General features: G+C 36.1%; 3 protein-coding genes across 7 annotated transcripts in view; 2 read left to right on the top strand and 1 right to left on the bottom strand.

Annotated features, from left to right (window-relative positions):
* LOC108686849 overlaps nt 1–4,181 on the bottom strand; it is a 38,352-nt gene extending 34,171 nt beyond the window's left edge. Inside the window, exon 1 of the mRNA XM_018192343.1 lies at nt 3,618–4,181. Coding sequence (XP_018047832.1) covers nt 3,618–3,672 — 55 coding nt within the window. The 5' untranslated portion in view covers nt 3,673–4,181. The remainder of the gene's footprint in view (nt 1–3,617) is intronic.
* Nucleotides 4,182–5,164: 983 nt separating this feature from the next.
* On the top strand, nt 5,165–8,572 carry LOC108686843 (aladin-like). 3 transcript variants are annotated; one of them, XM_018192334.1, is made up of 7 exons: nt 5,165–5,326; nt 5,796–6,194; nt 6,899–7,016; nt 7,084–7,383; nt 7,467–7,636; nt 7,721–8,051; nt 8,201–8,572. In XM_018192334.1, exons 2-7 carry the CDS (start codon nt 5,836–5,838, stop codon nt 8,495–8,497), a joined length of 1,575 nt encoding a protein of 524 aa, XP_018047823.1. In that variant the 5' UTR covers nt 5,165–5,326; nt 5,796–5,835; the 3' UTR covers nt 8,498–8,572. The 3 variants fall into 3 exon arrangements, with proteins under 3 accessions (XP_018047823.1, XP_018047822.1, XP_018047824.1); XM_018192333.1 differs by having other exon boundaries at nt 5,165–5,467; XM_018192335.1 differs by lacking the exon at nt 5,165–5,326 and adding an exon at nt 5,646–5,701.
* Nucleotides 8,573–13,687: 5,115 nt separating this feature from the next.
* The window catches only part of LOC108686850, a 13,714-nt gene continuing 8,009 nt past the window's right edge, over nt 13,688–19,392 (top strand). The window contains exons 1-4 of one of the 3 annotated variants that reach the window (XM_018192345.1): nt 13,688–13,772; nt 16,094–17,198; nt 18,280–18,635; nt 19,099–19,260. In XM_018192345.1, the coding sequence (XP_018047834.1) occupies nt 16,175–17,198; nt 18,280–18,635; nt 19,099–19,260 (1,542 nt within the window). In that variant the 5' untranslated portion in view covers nt 13,688–13,772; nt 16,094–16,174. Of the gene's footprint in view, nt 13,773–15,393; nt 15,519–15,911; nt 17,199–18,279; nt 18,636–19,098; nt 19,261–19,392 lie in introns of those variants that run through there. The other 2 variants (XM_018192344.1, XM_018192346.1) reach the window with 2 other exon arrangements.

Below are 19,392 nucleotides of genomic sequence, written 5' to 3'. Positions count from 1 at the left end.
TTATCTCCTCGTCGAATTTAAATGTATAAATCAATCATATTAAAGAATCTTCAGTCGATTGCTTATGGATTGTTTGTATTTTAGTAAATTAGTAGAAATTTTATGTTCTGTATGGAATTCTAATAATGTATACAATTCTAATGCATACAATTCTAATAATTTAAAATGCAAGCAATCCAGCAGGAAAAAATGCACAGACTTCATAATAGTTGCAAAACTGCTTTCTCTACTCAGCCATTATTCACCATTAACTTCATAAATCAAATTATAATCCATTTAATTTATTTTTAATTATTTCTATTAAGTCGTCGTTGTTCCAATATATCGTTAACTAAAATCATGCTTTACTAAAACAATAAAGTTAAACAATTTAACTAAAAAATATGTATTAAATTTAATTCAAATTTAATTTATCATCTACTAAATATATTCATTTATGTAGTTTATATAATGTTTACTTTTACTTAACTAATCACAGAAATGAATTACATTTTGACATAAATGGAAATTAAAAATAACAAAATGTTGTTTAATTCAAGAGATTGAGTTACATCTGCTTCTGTAATATCTAAGTGTTAACGTATAACATCACACGAAGTTGTAAGACAAGTGAAACGTTCAGTAAACTCTCCCCAAGGATGAAATCGATAACAGCTAATGCCGTATCGAAATTCCCCCGAAAGGTTCAGGCAACTTCTCGACGGAAATTCCCTCGATCGTCGTGGAAAGAATTTAAAAAAGAAGAATTTTAGTTGTTGATTTTAGTAAAACGACTCGAATGTCTCGAGCTTCTAACTCTTTCCTCGCTCGAAAAAGCTCCTTCTTCGCGCGAGATTCGGAAATCGCCGCGATTAAAGTCTTTCCGGAGACTGGCAGAACAAATTGGATAACTTACAATAATGATGAATATCTCGCGAATTTCCTCCTATAAAGCTCCGATTCTTCGCACAAGATTCCGAAATAGATACTTCTATTGTTGCAGTTAGTGCATGTACGTGCGCAGACCCGAATCGCGGAATCTTAAAATCGGAATCTTCTTTCTTTGTTTTCATAGTACAAAGTTTAGCTGTAGATAACGATCAACACTTCGAGTGTCTCGCGTCGAGTTTCTCGAAAAATTTTCGGCTTTTCGCGCGAAATCGGATGACAGAGATATTCTCTAGAGATTATTATTATGATTGGAATTAATTCTGTTGATGTTGATTAACTCTCACCGTGTTTAACTGATTATTTATTCATTCTCTTTCCATTCAGGTCATACTACTCACTATAATACAGATATTATAGATAATCCATATTGTAGATAATAAATTGTTGATTGCAATTAATTAAACTAATGTTTATTTCTATCAGTTTAGATTAATTTCAATCTCATTTTAACTTTGTACTTTTTTCTAATTCTAAGATTTAGAAAAAGTTAAAATGTAAACAAAAGAATATTTTCAGCGCGCGCGCAGGATTACTTCTTAAAATAACAATAATAACTAATTAAATTAATTGTCTTCTTTATTCAAAGTATTGACAATCAATACTTTGTTAATCGAATCGAGTCTTATAAATGTAAACAAAGCGCAAGTTTAAACTCTTTTTTTTTTTGCAAAAGGAAAATCTTCAATTACCTTCAATTACTTCGAACATGTATATGAGCTTTCATAAAAGTAATGATAGAAATATATACAATAAAATATATATAATAAAGTATATATAATAACAGAAATAATAGGAAATAATAATCTTCGTTCTAGTAAATGGTTACGCGAAAAAGAGTCTGTACTAATTGGAATTCTGTTTGAAAATGTCAAACAAAAATTTCTGATTAAATCTACTATAATTGTAGTTGCGATAACCAAAATTTTAATTGACATAATCAAAATATTTGATTTGTTCATTTTCAATCAAAAATTTTTTTCAATACAGCTACACAGAATGTTGCTTTTGCAAATCAAAAGTTCTTAAGCCTTATCCATGATGCTGGAAATGTTCACTTCTTGCTGGATACAATGCGATTGATCAATTATTTCTTCGTCTGAGATCTCGAACTATTTCTAGCATCGTGAACATAAGGCTTTAGGAATAAACATTAAGAACTAGAATTCACGTGGGCTTTTCAAGAAGCCGTGACTTCTCGCGATTAGATAATCGTCGTGATTGTAGAATTCTCTATCCAGTGCTTTCAGTCGAAAATTCGACATCACATTAAGTAAATCCAGTTCAACTTAAGTTACTCGAAAAAAAAATTTCGACTATTCATGCAATTAGATTAAATAAACAACATGTCAAAATCGAGAATGTACGCAAGTCGCGTAATACAAAGTCCTCGTTCTAGAGACTAATGTCCTTGTTTATTATTCTACAGTCGTGACGTTCATCTTTTATTTCCTTTTTACATGAAGACTACACAGATATGAAGAGAAAGGAGGAGGGCAATTTGGTTTCGCAATCTCATGGCCCACGAGAACATCCAGCCCAGAAAGAGATCTCTCGGATGTTCCACATGAGGACAGAATAAAATATTCTTACAGGAGGACGAGATGAACTATTCTACTTACAGTAGGAATATTAGGAAGATATGTAACTTTACTACGATCGACCGAGGAGACCGATTCACGCGACATGATCATGAAATTCTCATCACGCTCTCGGCTTATTGTTTATAAGAATAGCAAGTTCATCGTTCTTTTTCCTCTCCTCTTTGAGGGTTCGACTCATCCAAGAGGAAGGTGGAAGAAACATGAGACGAAAAACAAATCTGGGGAAATGATCATGTAATTTCTTCCGAAGTGAACATTTTTCTTTATCATTGAAGTTAAGTCTGGAGATCAATTGTCACAAAAGTGAGCAAATTCGGTACATATTTATAACTCCATTGATCAACTTAGTGAATTTTGCTTATTTTTGTCAATTTCATTTCATTTCAAGGTACATAATCAACTCCCTGAGACATAATAACAGGCAATAATTAAGAAAAACAGAAATAATTAAGAATAATACAGTATTAGTATTCAATCTATTAGAAATCGTTTTTCTAATATAGAGGTTGGAATCTCTATTATTCTCTGAGTATCGATCACGTAACTTCTCTGGAGCGTGAAAAGTGAAAATTTTTATGTACATATGTACATATAAAAAAGAAATTTCCATTTTTTTTCACGTTTCCGTCTAGAGAAAGACTTACATTACATGATCGATCCACTGTTTCATTGTCTGTGCTTTCAATTATATCTCAGACTTCATAAGAAATTGTTCACTTTTCACGTTTCCGCCATAGGGAATAAATTACACAATCGGTACCCTAAAAACAACAAAAGAAGAGGAAGAGAAAAGACCCAGGGAATCTCCTCGCGATAACGCGATAACGTTCTCTCCTCTTTCTTTCCCTCTCTTCTTCCCTTTTCTCTCTCTCGCGCGCGCGCGCGAGCGCCGTTGATCGATGACCGGTCGCACGCTTCACGGCACCCGCGTCGCGGAATCACCCGCTTCGCGACGAAAGCGTTCCGCGAGATTATGCGAGGAGGCGGAGCACCGTCACTGGAACGAATGAGACGACAGAGACTAAACGTGCAATCTTCGAAGGTCTATACGAAGGTAAAGAAGCAGACAGAAGGAATATTACTCACCACCGATGCTTAGGGTTCTCCATCGGGTCTTCCGCTTGGAACCCTTCTTGCCCATCTCTCGTGGTCGCCCGCACTTCCACTACCACCGGTCGCTACCACTTCTTCTTCTTTCGCTCTACGCCTCGTCTTGCGCCGCGATTTTCCTCGTTCGATCCGCCTCGTTCGTTTCTTCTTCCTCCCTTTTAGGACGTTAATAACCCTCGGTGCTCCGCGATCGTCATCGCGCGATACATTCTCTCGGACGATTCGCGCACTACCTTGTCGGTAGCATTGCGAGGATCGCCGTCGCTCGCTTGCTCGTCGATCGTTGGAGGGAGGAGCGCGGAAGAGGGAGGGGGAGGGTTAAAAAGGCCCACCGTCCTATGAATCTTATGGATCACTTACTTCGTTCGTTCGTTCGTTCGTTCGTTCGACTTGACGTGTTAAAATGTAAAGCGCAGAATATCGCTTTCGCGAAATAGCAAAATTTCTCGGTCTCTCTATCGTTACGCGAGCAATTCTAATATATAATCCACGCCGCTCGAACGGCGACCGCACACTGCAGACCTCACCTTACCCCACTTCACCCTTGCTGAAGCTCCACCACCCACCACCTCGCACCGTTCTTCCTCACTCCCTCTCTCTTCTTCACGAAGGTTCTCCCTGTTCTCCCTCCTTCGGAATGACCGTCACCGTGATGAGCCGATAGACTGCTCCAGACTGCTCCTCTCAACAGCGTTTTACTACACCGAGCTGCACCTTCTGCGTTCACAGAAAGAGAGAGACGATGGATATTTTCCGTGTTTTGATGATACGATTCATACATGATGAGTCGATAGCACCGTTCTATCTTTCTTCATATTCAGGAAATAATAAAGATAGAACGACATTAAATGAAAAATATTTGATGTTGCATATATAGGCTTGTTCGCGTTGCTTGCACTCAAAATCTTCGCGTTCTGTCTTTTCAACTCCCGAATATATATTTATTCGTTCTAAATGTAAACAATTTAGGAGGATTTCCAGCATAACACGTACCTGATGTTTATTCTAATTCACTCGACGCGACAAGAGGGCGGTCGCTAGCAAACGGGTGCAGAAAGAGCAGATGTGCCTCGCGTAACCTGTACGCCGCCGCAATGCCGGTTGTTTCGATTCCTCGATGAGATCTCCGAACAAATATGAATTGCAGTGCAGCTACGTCGTGTCCGTCTCGTGATCGTGTTCGTGAAACGAGTCTTTGCGTGAATTTTGTTGAATTTCAAGCACCGAATAGAGCCGATTATAACTCTACAGTCCGCGACTTCCTCGGAGATTTGAACTGCTCGTTTCGCGCGCGATGCGCATGCGTCCCCCATTGCCACGCGTCGCGATTGGCTGTCGTCATGGCAACTGACGTAAACAACGATGCGCCATTTTTTCTCGGCTGATAGCGATAATCGCCGCGATTCGCCGCATTCGCGGCTTTCTTCAGGTTTCTGAAGTTTCTCACACTTCTCGCCGTCATTGCATTCTGTCCTCTTCAGGTCATTTATTTTGTTTATTCGAGACGCGCTGTTTCACGCACGTGTGAACGAAATATGTGTGAACATAATATAATTTCCACTTGAATTTCAGCCAAGTTAAACGGATTTTAGTCAAACTTGTGCATTGTTTCCCTGATAAAAGGAAATAAGGACTGATGAATTAATACGGCTTGTTATTACACAGGCTTGTTATTAGTATCTTTTGTACATAGTTTTACTTTTTTCTCTTTTTTATGACCGTGTTATAAGTGTGACGTATAATTTATTGAAGTTAAATACGACACTAGAATCCAATGTCGTTGAATATGATGTAACAAATGATATTGAGTTTACAATCATAAATAGGTAATACTTTCGTTTTTCATGGATAATTTTTATGATTGAAAAAAGTTTGTCGTGAATATAATTAAATTGAAATTGTAAATATATTTCTTGTATGAAGCACAATTTAATTAAATCATTTTGTTGTCGACTTTGGCCGCTCGACCGAAGATAGGTTACATATGCCATGCGAGGTTAGGTTAAAGATGAACAAATATTTCAAGATCTCTGTAGGTCTAAGGTGTTACATTTTTTGCGGTAACGAAAAAATTGTCCCTATTTACGTTATAATATGTTTATATAAAGAATTGGAAAAAACAAGGTTTTCAGTAATTATTATGTTGTTTTACAGGTGTAGGTTAGACCACAGTGGTGACTGACAGGAGAAGAAGATGCTCAAGATATTGTCGCTTCACGATTTCGAAAGTCCTGCTTTTGGCGATGTGGCCGCCGTCGGCTTGATTGAGGGCGTCGTCCATTATTGTACCTATGATGCGCTACAGGACGAGATGCAACCCTTCGCCAAGTACCTGCGTGACTACCCTGAGGTTTCCATCACACAGGAGATCCTTGCGACCCGTGAGACTGCACGTACAATCAACGCTGATGAATTGTTTCTTCCCGTTCATGATAGCATCTTTAAAAAGATTGCCAATGTATGGAGAGAAAGAGGATTGTCTGAGGCTATTCGCTTTGCCGCTGCTGCAGATCCAGAACAGATCACAAATGTTGTACATTGGATTGCAACAAGGTATAATATTTCAGTCTTTATAGGAATCTTTATTCCTGAACTTAATTCTTTATATGATATAAATCTATCAGATTCTATCTACTCAATCTGGTGAAAATTTTTCTCAGAATTCTATGATTTGGAACATTTTCCAAAAATATTGAACAAATCTACATTTTTTTTTAGAATTATTTATATGCGTGTATTTTTAAATATAAGCTTTCTAAAATTTCTTAGTCTATAATTCCTGAAAAAGTATCAACTGTTTTTAGATTTTATAAGATTTTATCAGACATTATAAAATTAGAAATCATAGAATGTTTTAGAATTCATAAATATGATGAATTTTAGAAAAAGTGTCAACTTTTTTGATATTTTTAAAAAGTATTCCAATTTGTATAAAAAAAATCTGAGAAATTTCTTAGAAAATTATTTAGAAATTCTGAGAAAAATTCACCAGAGCAATTATAAATCTTTTTCTCAATTTAATTTTCTTTATCTTACATTTGCAATGTTGATTATTTTTATTAAAATATGTTTAGTATTAATTCTTTTTTATACAAATTGTTATTTTGGTACTTTGAAATTAATTAATGCCATTTTTAATTAACATAAATTCAATGATTTTTATAAATTCAGCATATTTATAATTGTTACGGATTTTGGTGTCAACTCTGGAGAATTGATGCATTTTCATATTGACAGAAAATATTTAATGATTTCAGACTAAATTCGATATTGGATTTAATGGACAGAGGAATATATCACAGAGATGTGTTACCAACATCGGGAAATGGATCTGTTGCTGACATTGTTGCTACCCGAGATTGGCATACATCGCTGGTAGGATCATTTAATATTAAGAATAAATATATGACTTTTGAAATTCGCTTATAAATATTTATGATAGGTACGATGTTTATCCTGGCATCCACACTGCGCTCGCCTGGCTGTGGCTATGAGAGATGATAGAATTCGTATTTTTTCGCAAGGTCTATTAGGGGTGCCAGTATTGAGACATAGTAGGCAAAAGTCAGTCTGCTGTTTAAGTTGGAGACCTCATGCCGGTCGCGAATTAGCAGTGGCTTGTTACTCCGGAGTATTAATTTGGACAATAGAGTTGGGAGCAGCTAGTAATTTACTTAGTCATGCAGTACTTTTAAATCAAAGAAATCATGCTCCCGTCACAAGTGTCGCATGGCATCCACAAGTAATTTATTTCTGTCTATATTAATTAAATATAACGAAAATTATTATCCCTAGATATTATTAAAAAGTTTTTGTTTTTGCTAGGGTGACTTGTTGGCATCTTGCTCACCAACGGATTTAAATATAATAATCTGGAATGTTTCTAAAGAGGAAGGAATTCCGCTAAAACGTATTGGTGGAGGTGGTATATGTTTTTCATGTTGGTCGACTTGTGGCTTGCGATTATTCTCTGCTTCATGCAGAAAGATCTTCAGGTAATATTTTTAAATCTGTGTACATCTTTTTTTACAATGAACTCAATTAGATATGCAGTTAATGAAGTGAATATTTAATTATAGAGTTTGGAATACTGGCGTTTCGACGACATGGCATGCAGAAAGATGGACTGTACCCCAGGGTCGTGTAGCAACTGCATGTTTTGGTCCCAATTTAACGTTACTCTTTGCTATTACTGAAGATCCTTCTACGATATTTTCATTGCCACTGCAGAATAATATATTTGATGTTAAAAAGGCAAATAATAACGATATAAAAATAGCTACGCGCCTAATTGATTTAACAAAAGTGAATTTCTCATCAGAGAATAATGATGATTATGTCACGGTGGGAGGTAGAATTGTTTCTATGGAATGGGATCTGACAGGAAAATATCTTGCTATTCTTTTTCAGGTTCGTGAAAAAATATTTAGATTTAGCTATACTTTATGCATTTTTGTTAAATAAAATAGATATGCGCTCAAACTTTAGGCAGAAGAAACAAACAAATAACTTATGAAATATCTTGTGGAATATCTTGTGTTAATTTATTTCTTCAACAGGACAGTCCAGTTATTGCTCTGGTCAAAACAAGCTTAAGTCATTTATCGCGAATAGTGGAAGCGCAGGCAAGCTGCCTTATTAAAGGATTTACTGGAGAAGTGCCAAACTGCATCAATTTCTTTCAAAAATCTTCGTCATGGATTTGTTTAACAATAGCTTGGAGCAGTGGACGAGTGCAGCATTTCCCGATTGTGGAAAGTGAATCCAAGGTTGATCCTCACACACATTCCACGTTATTGTCACAATCCATGAGACCAAGTAAATTGTACAGCTTTGATTGTTATAGACAATATTAATTTACAATATAAGTTATTATAATAATACTGACGAGATAAAATACGAGTTTCGTACAATTTTTCTATCTTCATACACACACGTTTGTAAATGGTATAATAATGGAAGAAAAGTTTAATAAATTTATCTGCAAGAAAACTATTTATTAATAATTGTTTTTTTCTAAATTGATTGTTAATTAAATTACTCTTCAAACAACTTTTTTAGATATATATATATATATCTATGCGTATACATATAAGTGGGCGGAGTTTACGTAATACTCATTTGGGAAAAATTTATAAACTCATTTACTGCCTTCGAGACAGAAAAGAAAAAAAAATGGATACTCGTCGTTAGACTTTCTATAATAGACTGCGCTAACGTATGGAGGAGCATAGAACACAACTTCTCTTCAGTGCCTAATTATACGAAGTCACATGCAGAGCGCGCGTCTTTCTATTTTTACATCGCTTGACCGAATGCTAAACGGTCTGCCGGCACGTTATGTATGTATCGTATGTACGTCTCGCGGCCCACACTATTTTCAATACTTTGCATGTGTAAATGTGAATGGTCGAACGTGTATCGAATTGATTTAATTTAAGTAATTTGATAATTTTTATTTTAAAAAAGAGAGCTATTCAAACAACATAAAATCCAAAATCGTTTTTAGGCGGTCTTTGCAAAAATATCTAATTTTTTTATAGTCCACCGATAATAATGTGTGTAAGAACATCAATATTCATAAATACTATTATTGCATGCAGTTGTTTGTAGATAAAAACTAAAAATAAAAATTTCAATAGCTGCATTTACGTCAGCATGTTTACAGTAAAAAAATATACAGCTCAATTTGTATCATAGCGACATAACAGCACTGAAAAAAATTTCTGTTGAAAATGGACGAAGATTCTGATTATATCAATTAGAATTCTGGTTAACTATGCGAATTATAATAGATTTAATTAGAAATTTCCAATTAATATAATCAGACTCTTTTCCCAATGCTTAATTTGTTTCATTCAAATGATGCAATAATGTAATGAATACACGAATCGCAAAGTTAAGACATCCTATGTCCCGATTTTGGACTTTTATTGCCTGGATAATTTCACATAAATTATTTCGTTAAATCATGAAGCTTTCCCGGTCTGAGTGAAAAATAACTACAGTACCAACGTGTCGCGGATCATTGATATCGTCTACAACATGGGTTTAATGCGCATTTTTGTGCATATTTATTCAATCTTTTCGGTCCCAATACGATCATTTTTCGGAGATTACGCGTGCGAGGCGGACAACCGTTTTTATGCGAGGCGCGATTAAAACCCGCTCGGAATGATTTTTCTCTTCTTTTTCCACTCGTTTCGCTGTTATTACATCCGTATGGAGGGATGAGAACATGATCAGTGTCCTTTTTACGGTATATTTATTTTGAGGGCGGTCTTTCTCTTCCCCTCTCTCTCTCTCTCTCTCTCTCTCTCTCTCTCTCTCTCTCTCTCTTTCAGAGCCGCGTACGCACATGCGGCGACTATGGTACGAGCAAAGCTGACAGGTGCCTGAGCAAAAAAGCCAGGACCGCGAACGGTCGTAGTGTGCATGTAATGTAAGCACAGAGGGCTGGCAGACCACATGTGCCACTCTATCACTTATCTACCCATAATACGACATATACCAACTCGTCCAGAGAGATGCACCAGGACGTGCATGTATGGACGCATATTTCGATAATGCATCGCGAGCTCGTAATTTTCCGCGTGAGGGAGAAGCGCCGAGATGAACGGAGCCAAAGATCCCGTCCACGAGTACCACACATATGGAAAGAGAAATAGAGACACCAAATAACATATTATAACATAGAAGAGAAGTGTGAAATTTGATGAAAAGTATAAAACGAAGATGGTTCTACAACTCCATTTGGTTCTACATCAAAACCAAATTTCTTTTTCTTAAGATCTTACAATTAAATTACAGCTTTGTCCATAAATCTAAAACACCATCAATTTGTTACATTTTCTTGGAAAAGAGGGTAAAGCCAAAGTAAAGCTAATGATAAATAAAATTGTTATAAAAATAAATATTATTTTTTAATATTGTTTCTAGTTTATTTTTTCAATAATTAGTTTCAATTTGTTTTTTTCGTTAAATGTACACTATTGGATATTAAAACATAATGAAAATTCAATCCTCTGAGTTAAAAAAAAGAATATTTTGTTATTCTTAACTTCCATGTGAAAAGTACCTATTAAAATATTAACCAATCCATTTCTGCGGTTAATTTTAAAATAAACAACGTCGATTTTAAAGTTTGCATTTATTGTTTGTAAATATAAATAAATTAAATTTGAGTTAAATTTGATATAGTTTCTTGAATTAAATTCAACTTTATCATTTTAGTTAAATTAACGACATATTGATTAGATGACCTACAGAAATGATTAAAAATAAATCAATTTGAGTATAATTATAATTTGACATTATAAATTTAACAATGTAGAATATTTACACTAATTTGTGCGGATGTTTTAAACTTATAGCAAAGAATTTCAAAAAATTTCACACTTACAATTAGCTCGAGAGTCAACTGCAAAATATTGAGAGGTCACCGCTCCGTGTGTCATAAAAACGGCTTCTCGGGGATATTTTCTTAAGGACAGAATCAGCATCTTGGATTATAATGCAAGGAAGAAACGACAGGACAATCTCGAAGACAATTTTTAGTCTTCGAAGATTTTTCGAGGTGCGATGTTCTTCTAGTAAGAATCGTAAATAATGAATAATTGAGACGATCGCGACGAGGTGAGATGATAGCGAACAAGGTGGTCTAGCTGTAAGATAGCCGAGCAAGGAGTGAACGACTTGTCCTCATGTGGCGAGCCCATGGAAGCATGTTGTTAATAAGTGACGCGTGTGTGGCAGCTGGTCTTACATTTTTTTGCTCCGCATCCGATTCTTAGGGGCTCGAGCGACGAAAGATCATCTCGAGCGCGCTTCTCCCTCTTCCATTCTTTCCCTTCATTTCCATTTTGCTTCTTGTCCTTCTCTGTTGTGTTCTCCTCCTCCATTTCCCTCTCGTACGAGCTGTCTTAGATACTTTTTCAAACAATTTTCGATGATGAATCATGTATACCAATTTAACACTAGCAACGCATGGTCGAAAATAAATTAGTGTCGACCGTTTATTTTAATTCTATCATAATTGATATTCGCGGGTTTAAACTTAAATATTTCAATAACGTGTCAAAAGTTATGAAATATTGTTTATAAATATTGTTTATGATAAATATTTTTCAATTTTACATCATTTTAAGTTATAATTTTATTTCTCTTTCAATATTTAAAATGAAAAAAAATCATCGTTTAATTACGTTAATTTTAAAGTAAAGATATATTAATTTGAAATGTTTCAGTGCATCTCTATTGGATGCACTGAACTTTTGTTGCACTGGAATTTGTAGTTTTTTTCTATAAATAAAAATTACTAAATTTACAGAAATTTAAAAGACATAGTGAAAGTAGAAACATTAAATTTAAAAATTTTTTTTAAATTTCATTTTTAATAAAGTTTATTTCATTTTTAATAAAGTTACAGTTTGAATTTAAAGTTCGTAGTTACGAATTTTTATTTCAACTCAATATATTAGATAACAATATAAATAATGAATAGTGAGATTATCGTCCAGAGCGCCACTATTCAAATATAAATCCAATATAAAATATAAAATGATAGATAAACAAAATAAAAGAAATCATTGTAGTAAGTGGTCGGTAGTTAGTAATACATGTTAAAAAACAAAAAATTGGAGCAGGTGATAGATATGATTGTAACGGTGAGAGATAACAATAGACAATGGCCATCTTCACGTTAAACAACGTGAGATCACAAATAGAATTCTAATTAAATAAATCGCCAAAAATGCTAACAGTAATCAATTGTGAAAAGCAATAATTTTACTCTGTATAATAATACGCATATTTTTGTTAAAATATATTAGACATTTAGTATGATATAAAATAGAACCAAATTATTATCAAACCTGTAGCTAATTAAATTTTTAGATACTTCAGCAAAACTATTCGTTCTATGTAAAACTAAGAAAATAAACTTAAAATTATGAACGTATACACAAGCTTCTATTTATGGAGATACGGAATAAATGTATATCATTTTTTTATGTTGTGAATAAACATTTATATATGTTTATGCATAATTTAGGCTGAGTTCCATTCTTCTATTAATAAACTTAGTGCTCACTCTCTTACTCTTTTACTCTCTTATTCTTTTACTATTTTATTTAATATACATTAAATGAATTATCATTATGTAGTTTAACCAAAAACGAAACACAATATTTAAAGTATAAAAGATACATTTATAACCGACTCTTACATGCTCTTTTCTGTTATATTTTTAATTTGACATCAAGACTCCTTACATTGATTAAATTATAAAAAATACAGCCTTTTTAGTGTTTAAAATATAAAATAAAAATCGCGCGATGTGAATTCTTGAGAAGGATCGCAATTACAATTTTGTAAATCACATCTCTAGTTACAGGCGAAATCATGAATGATTCGCGCGTGGAAAGATCGTCGCTGTGAGATCGACGAACGCGCGTATTTACGCGCCTCGCAGATGTTCGGTCGCCACCCTTGAGAGGTCCCTCGAGGCGAAGAGGGAAAGCCGCGTACCCCTGCGACAAGTGTAGCGGCGGTTGCGGCTGTATACCGCGACAGGGCACGGGAGGGAGATCGGCTATGCGATGCAGCATCATGCGGCCACGCGAGTGGGCGGCGCGATGTTCCCTTCTCGCACTCTCCGTTTTCCAAGAAGAGGAGCCTGGAACACGATCTCGAAGGGCTATACACTTCATTAGAGGAGGAGGAAAAGGAGGAGGTGGAGGATAGAAGATCCCTTGATCCTCTTTCAGTTCTTCGAGAGATTTCCTCCGACGGAGGAAAGAATTGTCGTCGAAGCTGATAGTCTTCGACGAGACGTGTTAACGGGTGTTGCGAAAGCACCAAAGCATCCTGATATCCCGCTTTATCAGTTCCGCGAGAAGAAACCGGTGTTGTTCTTGTTTTTTGCGATCATTATCGAGCGCGTGCCACGCGAGGAAGACAGATAAACATATAGAGAAGGAGGGAGATTGGGAGAGAAAGAGAGAGAGAGAGAGAGAGAGAGAGAGAGAGAGAGAGAGAGAAAGAGAGAGAGAGAGAGAAAAAGAGAGCGGAAAAGACCGGCGATAAGCGGCCCGTCGATCATCGTGTACATGTTGATACGTTGATATCGAAGTAAGCCGCTTCTCTGACATTATTCTTAAAATTTAACGCTATCTCCGACTCCTGTAGACTCCCGGAGGAAAGTGAAGCACAATCGGTCGTCTTCCTGTTCGCGCAGCGAAGTTTAACGCGTGCGATTTAATGCGTAGGATTAAATAGTGGTTAAAATTTGGCAGCGATTATGACATGTTTTTTAATGGGAGGAAAGATGTCTCGTTGATAGATGTCGTGCTTCTATACGATCGCGCCTCATTTCCCTCTGATGATATTTCCTATCGGATAGAAGGTGGTCCACCTCGGAGAGGGTTGATTTTCTAAAGATCGCGATTGAGACAGGCAGGTGAAATATTATTTCTATCTTGCGATTGACCGAAAGTAAATCGAGTAAGATCTGGTAAGCCCCATTTCTACTAATATAATTTTAATCTCCGTTTAATTTGCTCCTTATCTTTCTAATCTTAGAGTTAGGAGTACGTCAAAGTCACATTATGTACTACTTTGAAACATTTGATTGTCCAATTAAAAAAAAGAATTTTAAATTGATTAATTAAAGAATCATTAATTAAAGAATCAGCTAAAGTATCATCAACGTACGTTAACTGTAGCCGGCATACTAGAAGAAGATAAAAAATAATTTAAATCGAGATCAAAATTAATCTAAAATGATAAAAATGGATAAGTAATTTTCGGTCATGATCATGAGACGTGTTTTTCGTATTGATAGAGACGATCGCAATTGTGATTTTAGATCTGCGGCATAATGTACATAATTAATGTATATTCTATAGAAAAGTTGTAAGCTATAAGCTATAAAAAATTGACCATCGAATATGAAAAAAATAATCGACTGTGATTGGTCAATTTTTTACGGCTTTACGGTTTACGACTCTTAAAGTAAGGTTGTCGATCTAGACTTCTGAAAATAAAATCTATTTAACTAAAATAGATTTTATCTGCGCGCAAAGGTTTTTTCTCAGATTTTTCACCATATAAATAAGTGAATTTATAGAAATTTAATACTGCAAAGTAATGATTCATTCATTTATTTTGAGTATTAAAAGCTCACTTACTCAATGCTCTTTTAATCTTAAACTAATAAAAATAATTACCCAATCGACACCAATTGAAAGTAAGATGACCTCAATGTTATATAATTCCGCAATTCAACTAGATAAATGTAATATATTGTTGAGTGTGAAATTGTAATATTGAAGGCAACTCATTTTCAATTGGTGTCGATTGGATAATTATTAGTTTGAGATTAACATTGATGTTATGTCACTTCTAGTTTGTGTTGACTGGATAATTATTCTTTTAGTATTGAATTCTTTTTCTCTTCTTTTTCTTACATTAGGCTTGTGTTACACCTTTCTCATATGCTTGTGGTACGCACATTGATTATTCAATTGCCACAAACCTATGGGACCTACAGTTTCAATACCGATTTCCAGCGGATTTTTCGAGAGGTGTTTCTGTAAGCAAGGATACTCTCGAGAGGTTGCCGAGTTTTTCCGAGAGGAGACACGAGCATAAATATTTTGATCTCTATTAGGCTATGTTCAGATTCTCATCTGAGTATCACCCAGGTATCATTCTGTTGTTTACCGAACAAACAAGGATGACATGACATCTGGAGAAACATCCAAGTGGGAATCTGGAACACGTCTTTGTGGGATCAAATCCAGGACTTCTGGCATGATAGAACAATGCGCTGTTTACCTCGTTCGCGCTCCAGATATTGAATTCAATTTCTATTAAGTACGTTTAATTATCCGACACTATTAAATCACAACAATAAACAAAAGCGGGATATACGTTTCCCGCTTTAATCAATTTCTCACTATTAAATCACGGGTCTATCGCGAATTATATAAACGCGCGCATGGTTGATTATTAAGTTAAATTGTGATGCGCAAAAAGAGCCGCGTGACTTCGCGAGTCGGCTTCGCAAAAACGAGTTGGATGAATCTTTAGTAAGATCCAAGTTGAGAATTTTCACGAGAAGACAACCGAATAATGGGAAACGCTGATGTAAAAACTCGACTCGGAATCGCTCGACAATTCGCCAACATAGCGAATATTGTAGTAAATTTGCTCCATTATCATCGTTCTCGGAGACTTAGGCCGCGTTATCTCGCGTTTTACGCAGAGACGAGCCTTGCGATAATGGTCGGTCGGGCGCAAAGTGCACGGTCGGATAAGGCGTTGAAAAGTGGTTCTCGTGACTTTCTTAATTCACGCCGTGCATCGGACGACGTTACAAAATCCGGCAGTTTCGCAATTCCATCGTGCTGCAATTCACTAACGCCACATATCGCTATGATTGACGGCAGGCTGCCGGTGGCGACGAGCTCGGATCGACGAGGACGACGACGACGACGACGACGGAGGAAGAAGAGGAGGAGGCGGAGGAGATGCACCTCGAGGATTATCACGGCGAGCGGAGCGAGGAGGACGACGTGCGACGCCCCGTTCTGGAACAAGATGACTTCGTCGACGACAGTTCCCTGCCCGATCTGATGTCCATGGCGATGACCGGCATAGGCATTGACGTCGTCCAACCGTACTGTTGGACGACCTCGCAAATGACGGACAACAGCGTGTTCTTCTCCCCGTTGGAAATCAGCACGGATCCGAGGGATTATCTCGACTGGGATCAGGTACCCGTTGTCTTTCAGTATCCTTCCAACGGCGATGGATCGCCGGCTGATAGCACCTGCAGCGAGGCGATTACACCGACTTGGAGCAATGCGATGACAGCGACGACGACGATGACGACGACGACGACGACGACGATGACGACAATGACGACGACGACGACGACAACAACGACGACGACGACGACGACGACGACGACGACGACGATGACAACGATGACGACGGCGACAGATCATGGTGAGGATAAGTCATCAGACTGCCGGAAGTTACCATCGATGGGCTCAGCCTTCTCCTTCTCGCGCACCTTCAACAACACGATTTTTCCGGAATACGGAGCAGAATCACAGGACGATTATCAGGATTATCCCGATTGCCAAGAGGACATGGTGTCGCTGTTGATGAGCATTCAAAATGATGTCACGGTTCAGAACTTCAGTCCCTCGATCGCCGACGAATTTGACCTCAGTCTGATCAGAGGTGACCCAACATCGTTGTTAAGCAATGTGGACTCACCATCGTCATCATCGATGACTTGTCTCGCGAGCGATGAACAGCAGGAACCATTTCAGAGCTTTAATCCGCCGTATTACGCGGTTGGACATCTCGTTTCTTCGCAGCAACAATCGACGACGATCAATCTCGATGGTGAACTCGTTGGAGCGATGGACAATTTCGGCAATCAAGTGATTCTGCCGCGGAACGAGGGCCTGCTGCTCGGGAATAATCGACGGGTCACCAGATCGAAGATTGCTGAGACCGAGAAAAATGACAAATCTTATGGTAAGTACGCAGTGCATTGTCTTTATTTACTTTAGAGAAATTTAGTCTTTTATCTCGTTTCGTCAGGATTTATTTGTGATTTTTATTAAATTAATAAAGGCATTAAAACGAAAAAAATCGTATATAAATTCTTATTTCTATATGGAAAGATGATTTGATGAATCTAAAAATTCAGTTACTCTCTAACATCTTTGGAGTGGAATCTAACTTGAAAGAGAGAAAGCTCATTTTTAAAAGCTCAATTGTCATTCTTTGACATTCTTTAGAATTAGATTCTATTCTAAAAATTTTTTAGAAAATATGTATATATGGATGTGAAAATAATTTTATGTTGGACAATCGAAATAATTGTGTCTAGAATAGTTGTTAGTTAAAACTTGTTGCAGTTGCTTATCAGGTTCAAGTTTCGTACATAATTATTTCGATGATTCAACAAATTATTTTTGGGTCTGTATCCATCTAAATTTTTAGATATTTTAACAAAATATTTTTCCGTGCGTGTTCCAAATATTTCCGTCATCCTTGCAAAATTAATAACTTTTCAGATAAAGTTCAAAATCGGAGCATCCTTAAGTAGAACACATAAGTCACAATAACATCATAAGAACGTCATCATAATTTTATTTATCACTTATGTAAGTTTTTTTTTTAATTGACAAATAATGTCATGATGATGTCTTATGATCATTACAACTTAATTATGATTCTACTCGAGTAAGACCCAAGCAAAACAACACGTTATGATATCAAAATGATGTTAAAAGATAACTTCAAAATGATTATTAAAAGTCATCATGATTATTAAAAGTCATTTTTCAATCATTTCCGATTCATTTTAATATATCATTTTGACATTATCATGACTTGTTGTTCTGCTTGGGGATGTCTTAAAGAGAATTTTGAAGAGACTCATCTTATGTCCCAATTTTAGACTTTATGTTGTCTAAGCTTCCAATATTTTTAGATTCATTAGACTTGCCGTAATGCAACGATCCGAATACATGTGGCAATTCTTTGGGCATACGCAATTTCTGCTCCAGTTGCGCGTGTTTATGTTTCGCGTGCATACGTCACATTACAGATTGCGCGAGACCAGTGGATGATAGCCTCACGTTGGCTTATCAATGCCGCTGGATCGACTGCGGCTGTGCATTTACGGAGCAAGAGGGCCTGGTGCGACATATCGAGAGGCGACACGTGGAGTCGTCCTCAACGAATGCGCATGGCCACGGTAGACGGATCCAACGGGACCGGGATAAAGAGCGAGATGGCAAGGAGGCGAGAGAGGGTTTCTCTGGAACGGCCACGATGACGGGCCGCGAAGACGAGTTCGCTTGTCTGTGGCAAGGATGTCCACGCGCTCGACCGTTCAACGCGAGATATAAATTGCTAATTCATATGCGGGTACATACGCAAGAGAAGCCGAATAAATGTCCGGTTAGTGTCCTCGTATCTTTTTCACGATTTTAAATTTTAGTGATTTTTATGATCTAACATCTATCATTATTTTGGAGAACTTCATATTTTAAATTTATGAAGATTTTTAAAAGAATACTTTAAATTTTATAAAGTCATAAAGTTTTTTTAAAATTTATAAAATGAAAAATCTTAAAAATCTTAGAATATGATATTTCTAAGTTTATATGAAGAATTTTAAAAATATATAATAGACTTTTTCATTTTTGAAAAATTTAATTCGTATAAAAAATCTGAAAATTTAATTCGTATAAAAAATCTGAAAATTTTTCTAAAAAATTACGAAATTATACAGAAATTCTTAAATTTGTATAAAAATTCTAAAAAATTATGTAAATATTAATTGTTTTCCATTATCAAAAACTTAATTTTTTTATCGTTTTTCAACAAAGCATTAATTTTTTACTATTGCTTCTTGTTTCAGTTTGTTGGCTGCAAGAAGGCCTTCAGTCGTTTGGAAAATTTAAAGATCCACCAGAGATCGCACACAGGCGAAAGGCCTTACGCGTGTCAACACAATGGATGCTCAAAAGCATTTAGCAACAGCAGTGATCGGGCCAAGCATCAGAGAACGCATTATGACAGAGTATGATAGCTTTCTTACTTTTCACGCATTAAAAAATCGAAATTGCAATTTAAATTTCTTCTTCAAAATTTCTCATTGCTTTTTATATTTATTTATTATATATTATTTTATTTAATTGTTGATTTAATATGA

The sequence above is a fragment of the Atta colombica genome, unplaced genomic scaffold (assembly GCF_001594045.1).
Source record: "Atta colombica isolate Treedump-2 unplaced genomic scaffold, Acol1.0 scaffold197, whole genome shotgun sequence".
In the NCBI taxonomy this organism is placed as follows: Eukaryota; Metazoa; Arthropoda; class Insecta; order Hymenoptera; family Formicidae; genus Atta; species Atta colombica.
The sequence above is the reverse complement of the archived record's forward strand: the minus strand, read 5'-3'. Positions and strand labels throughout refer to the sequence as shown.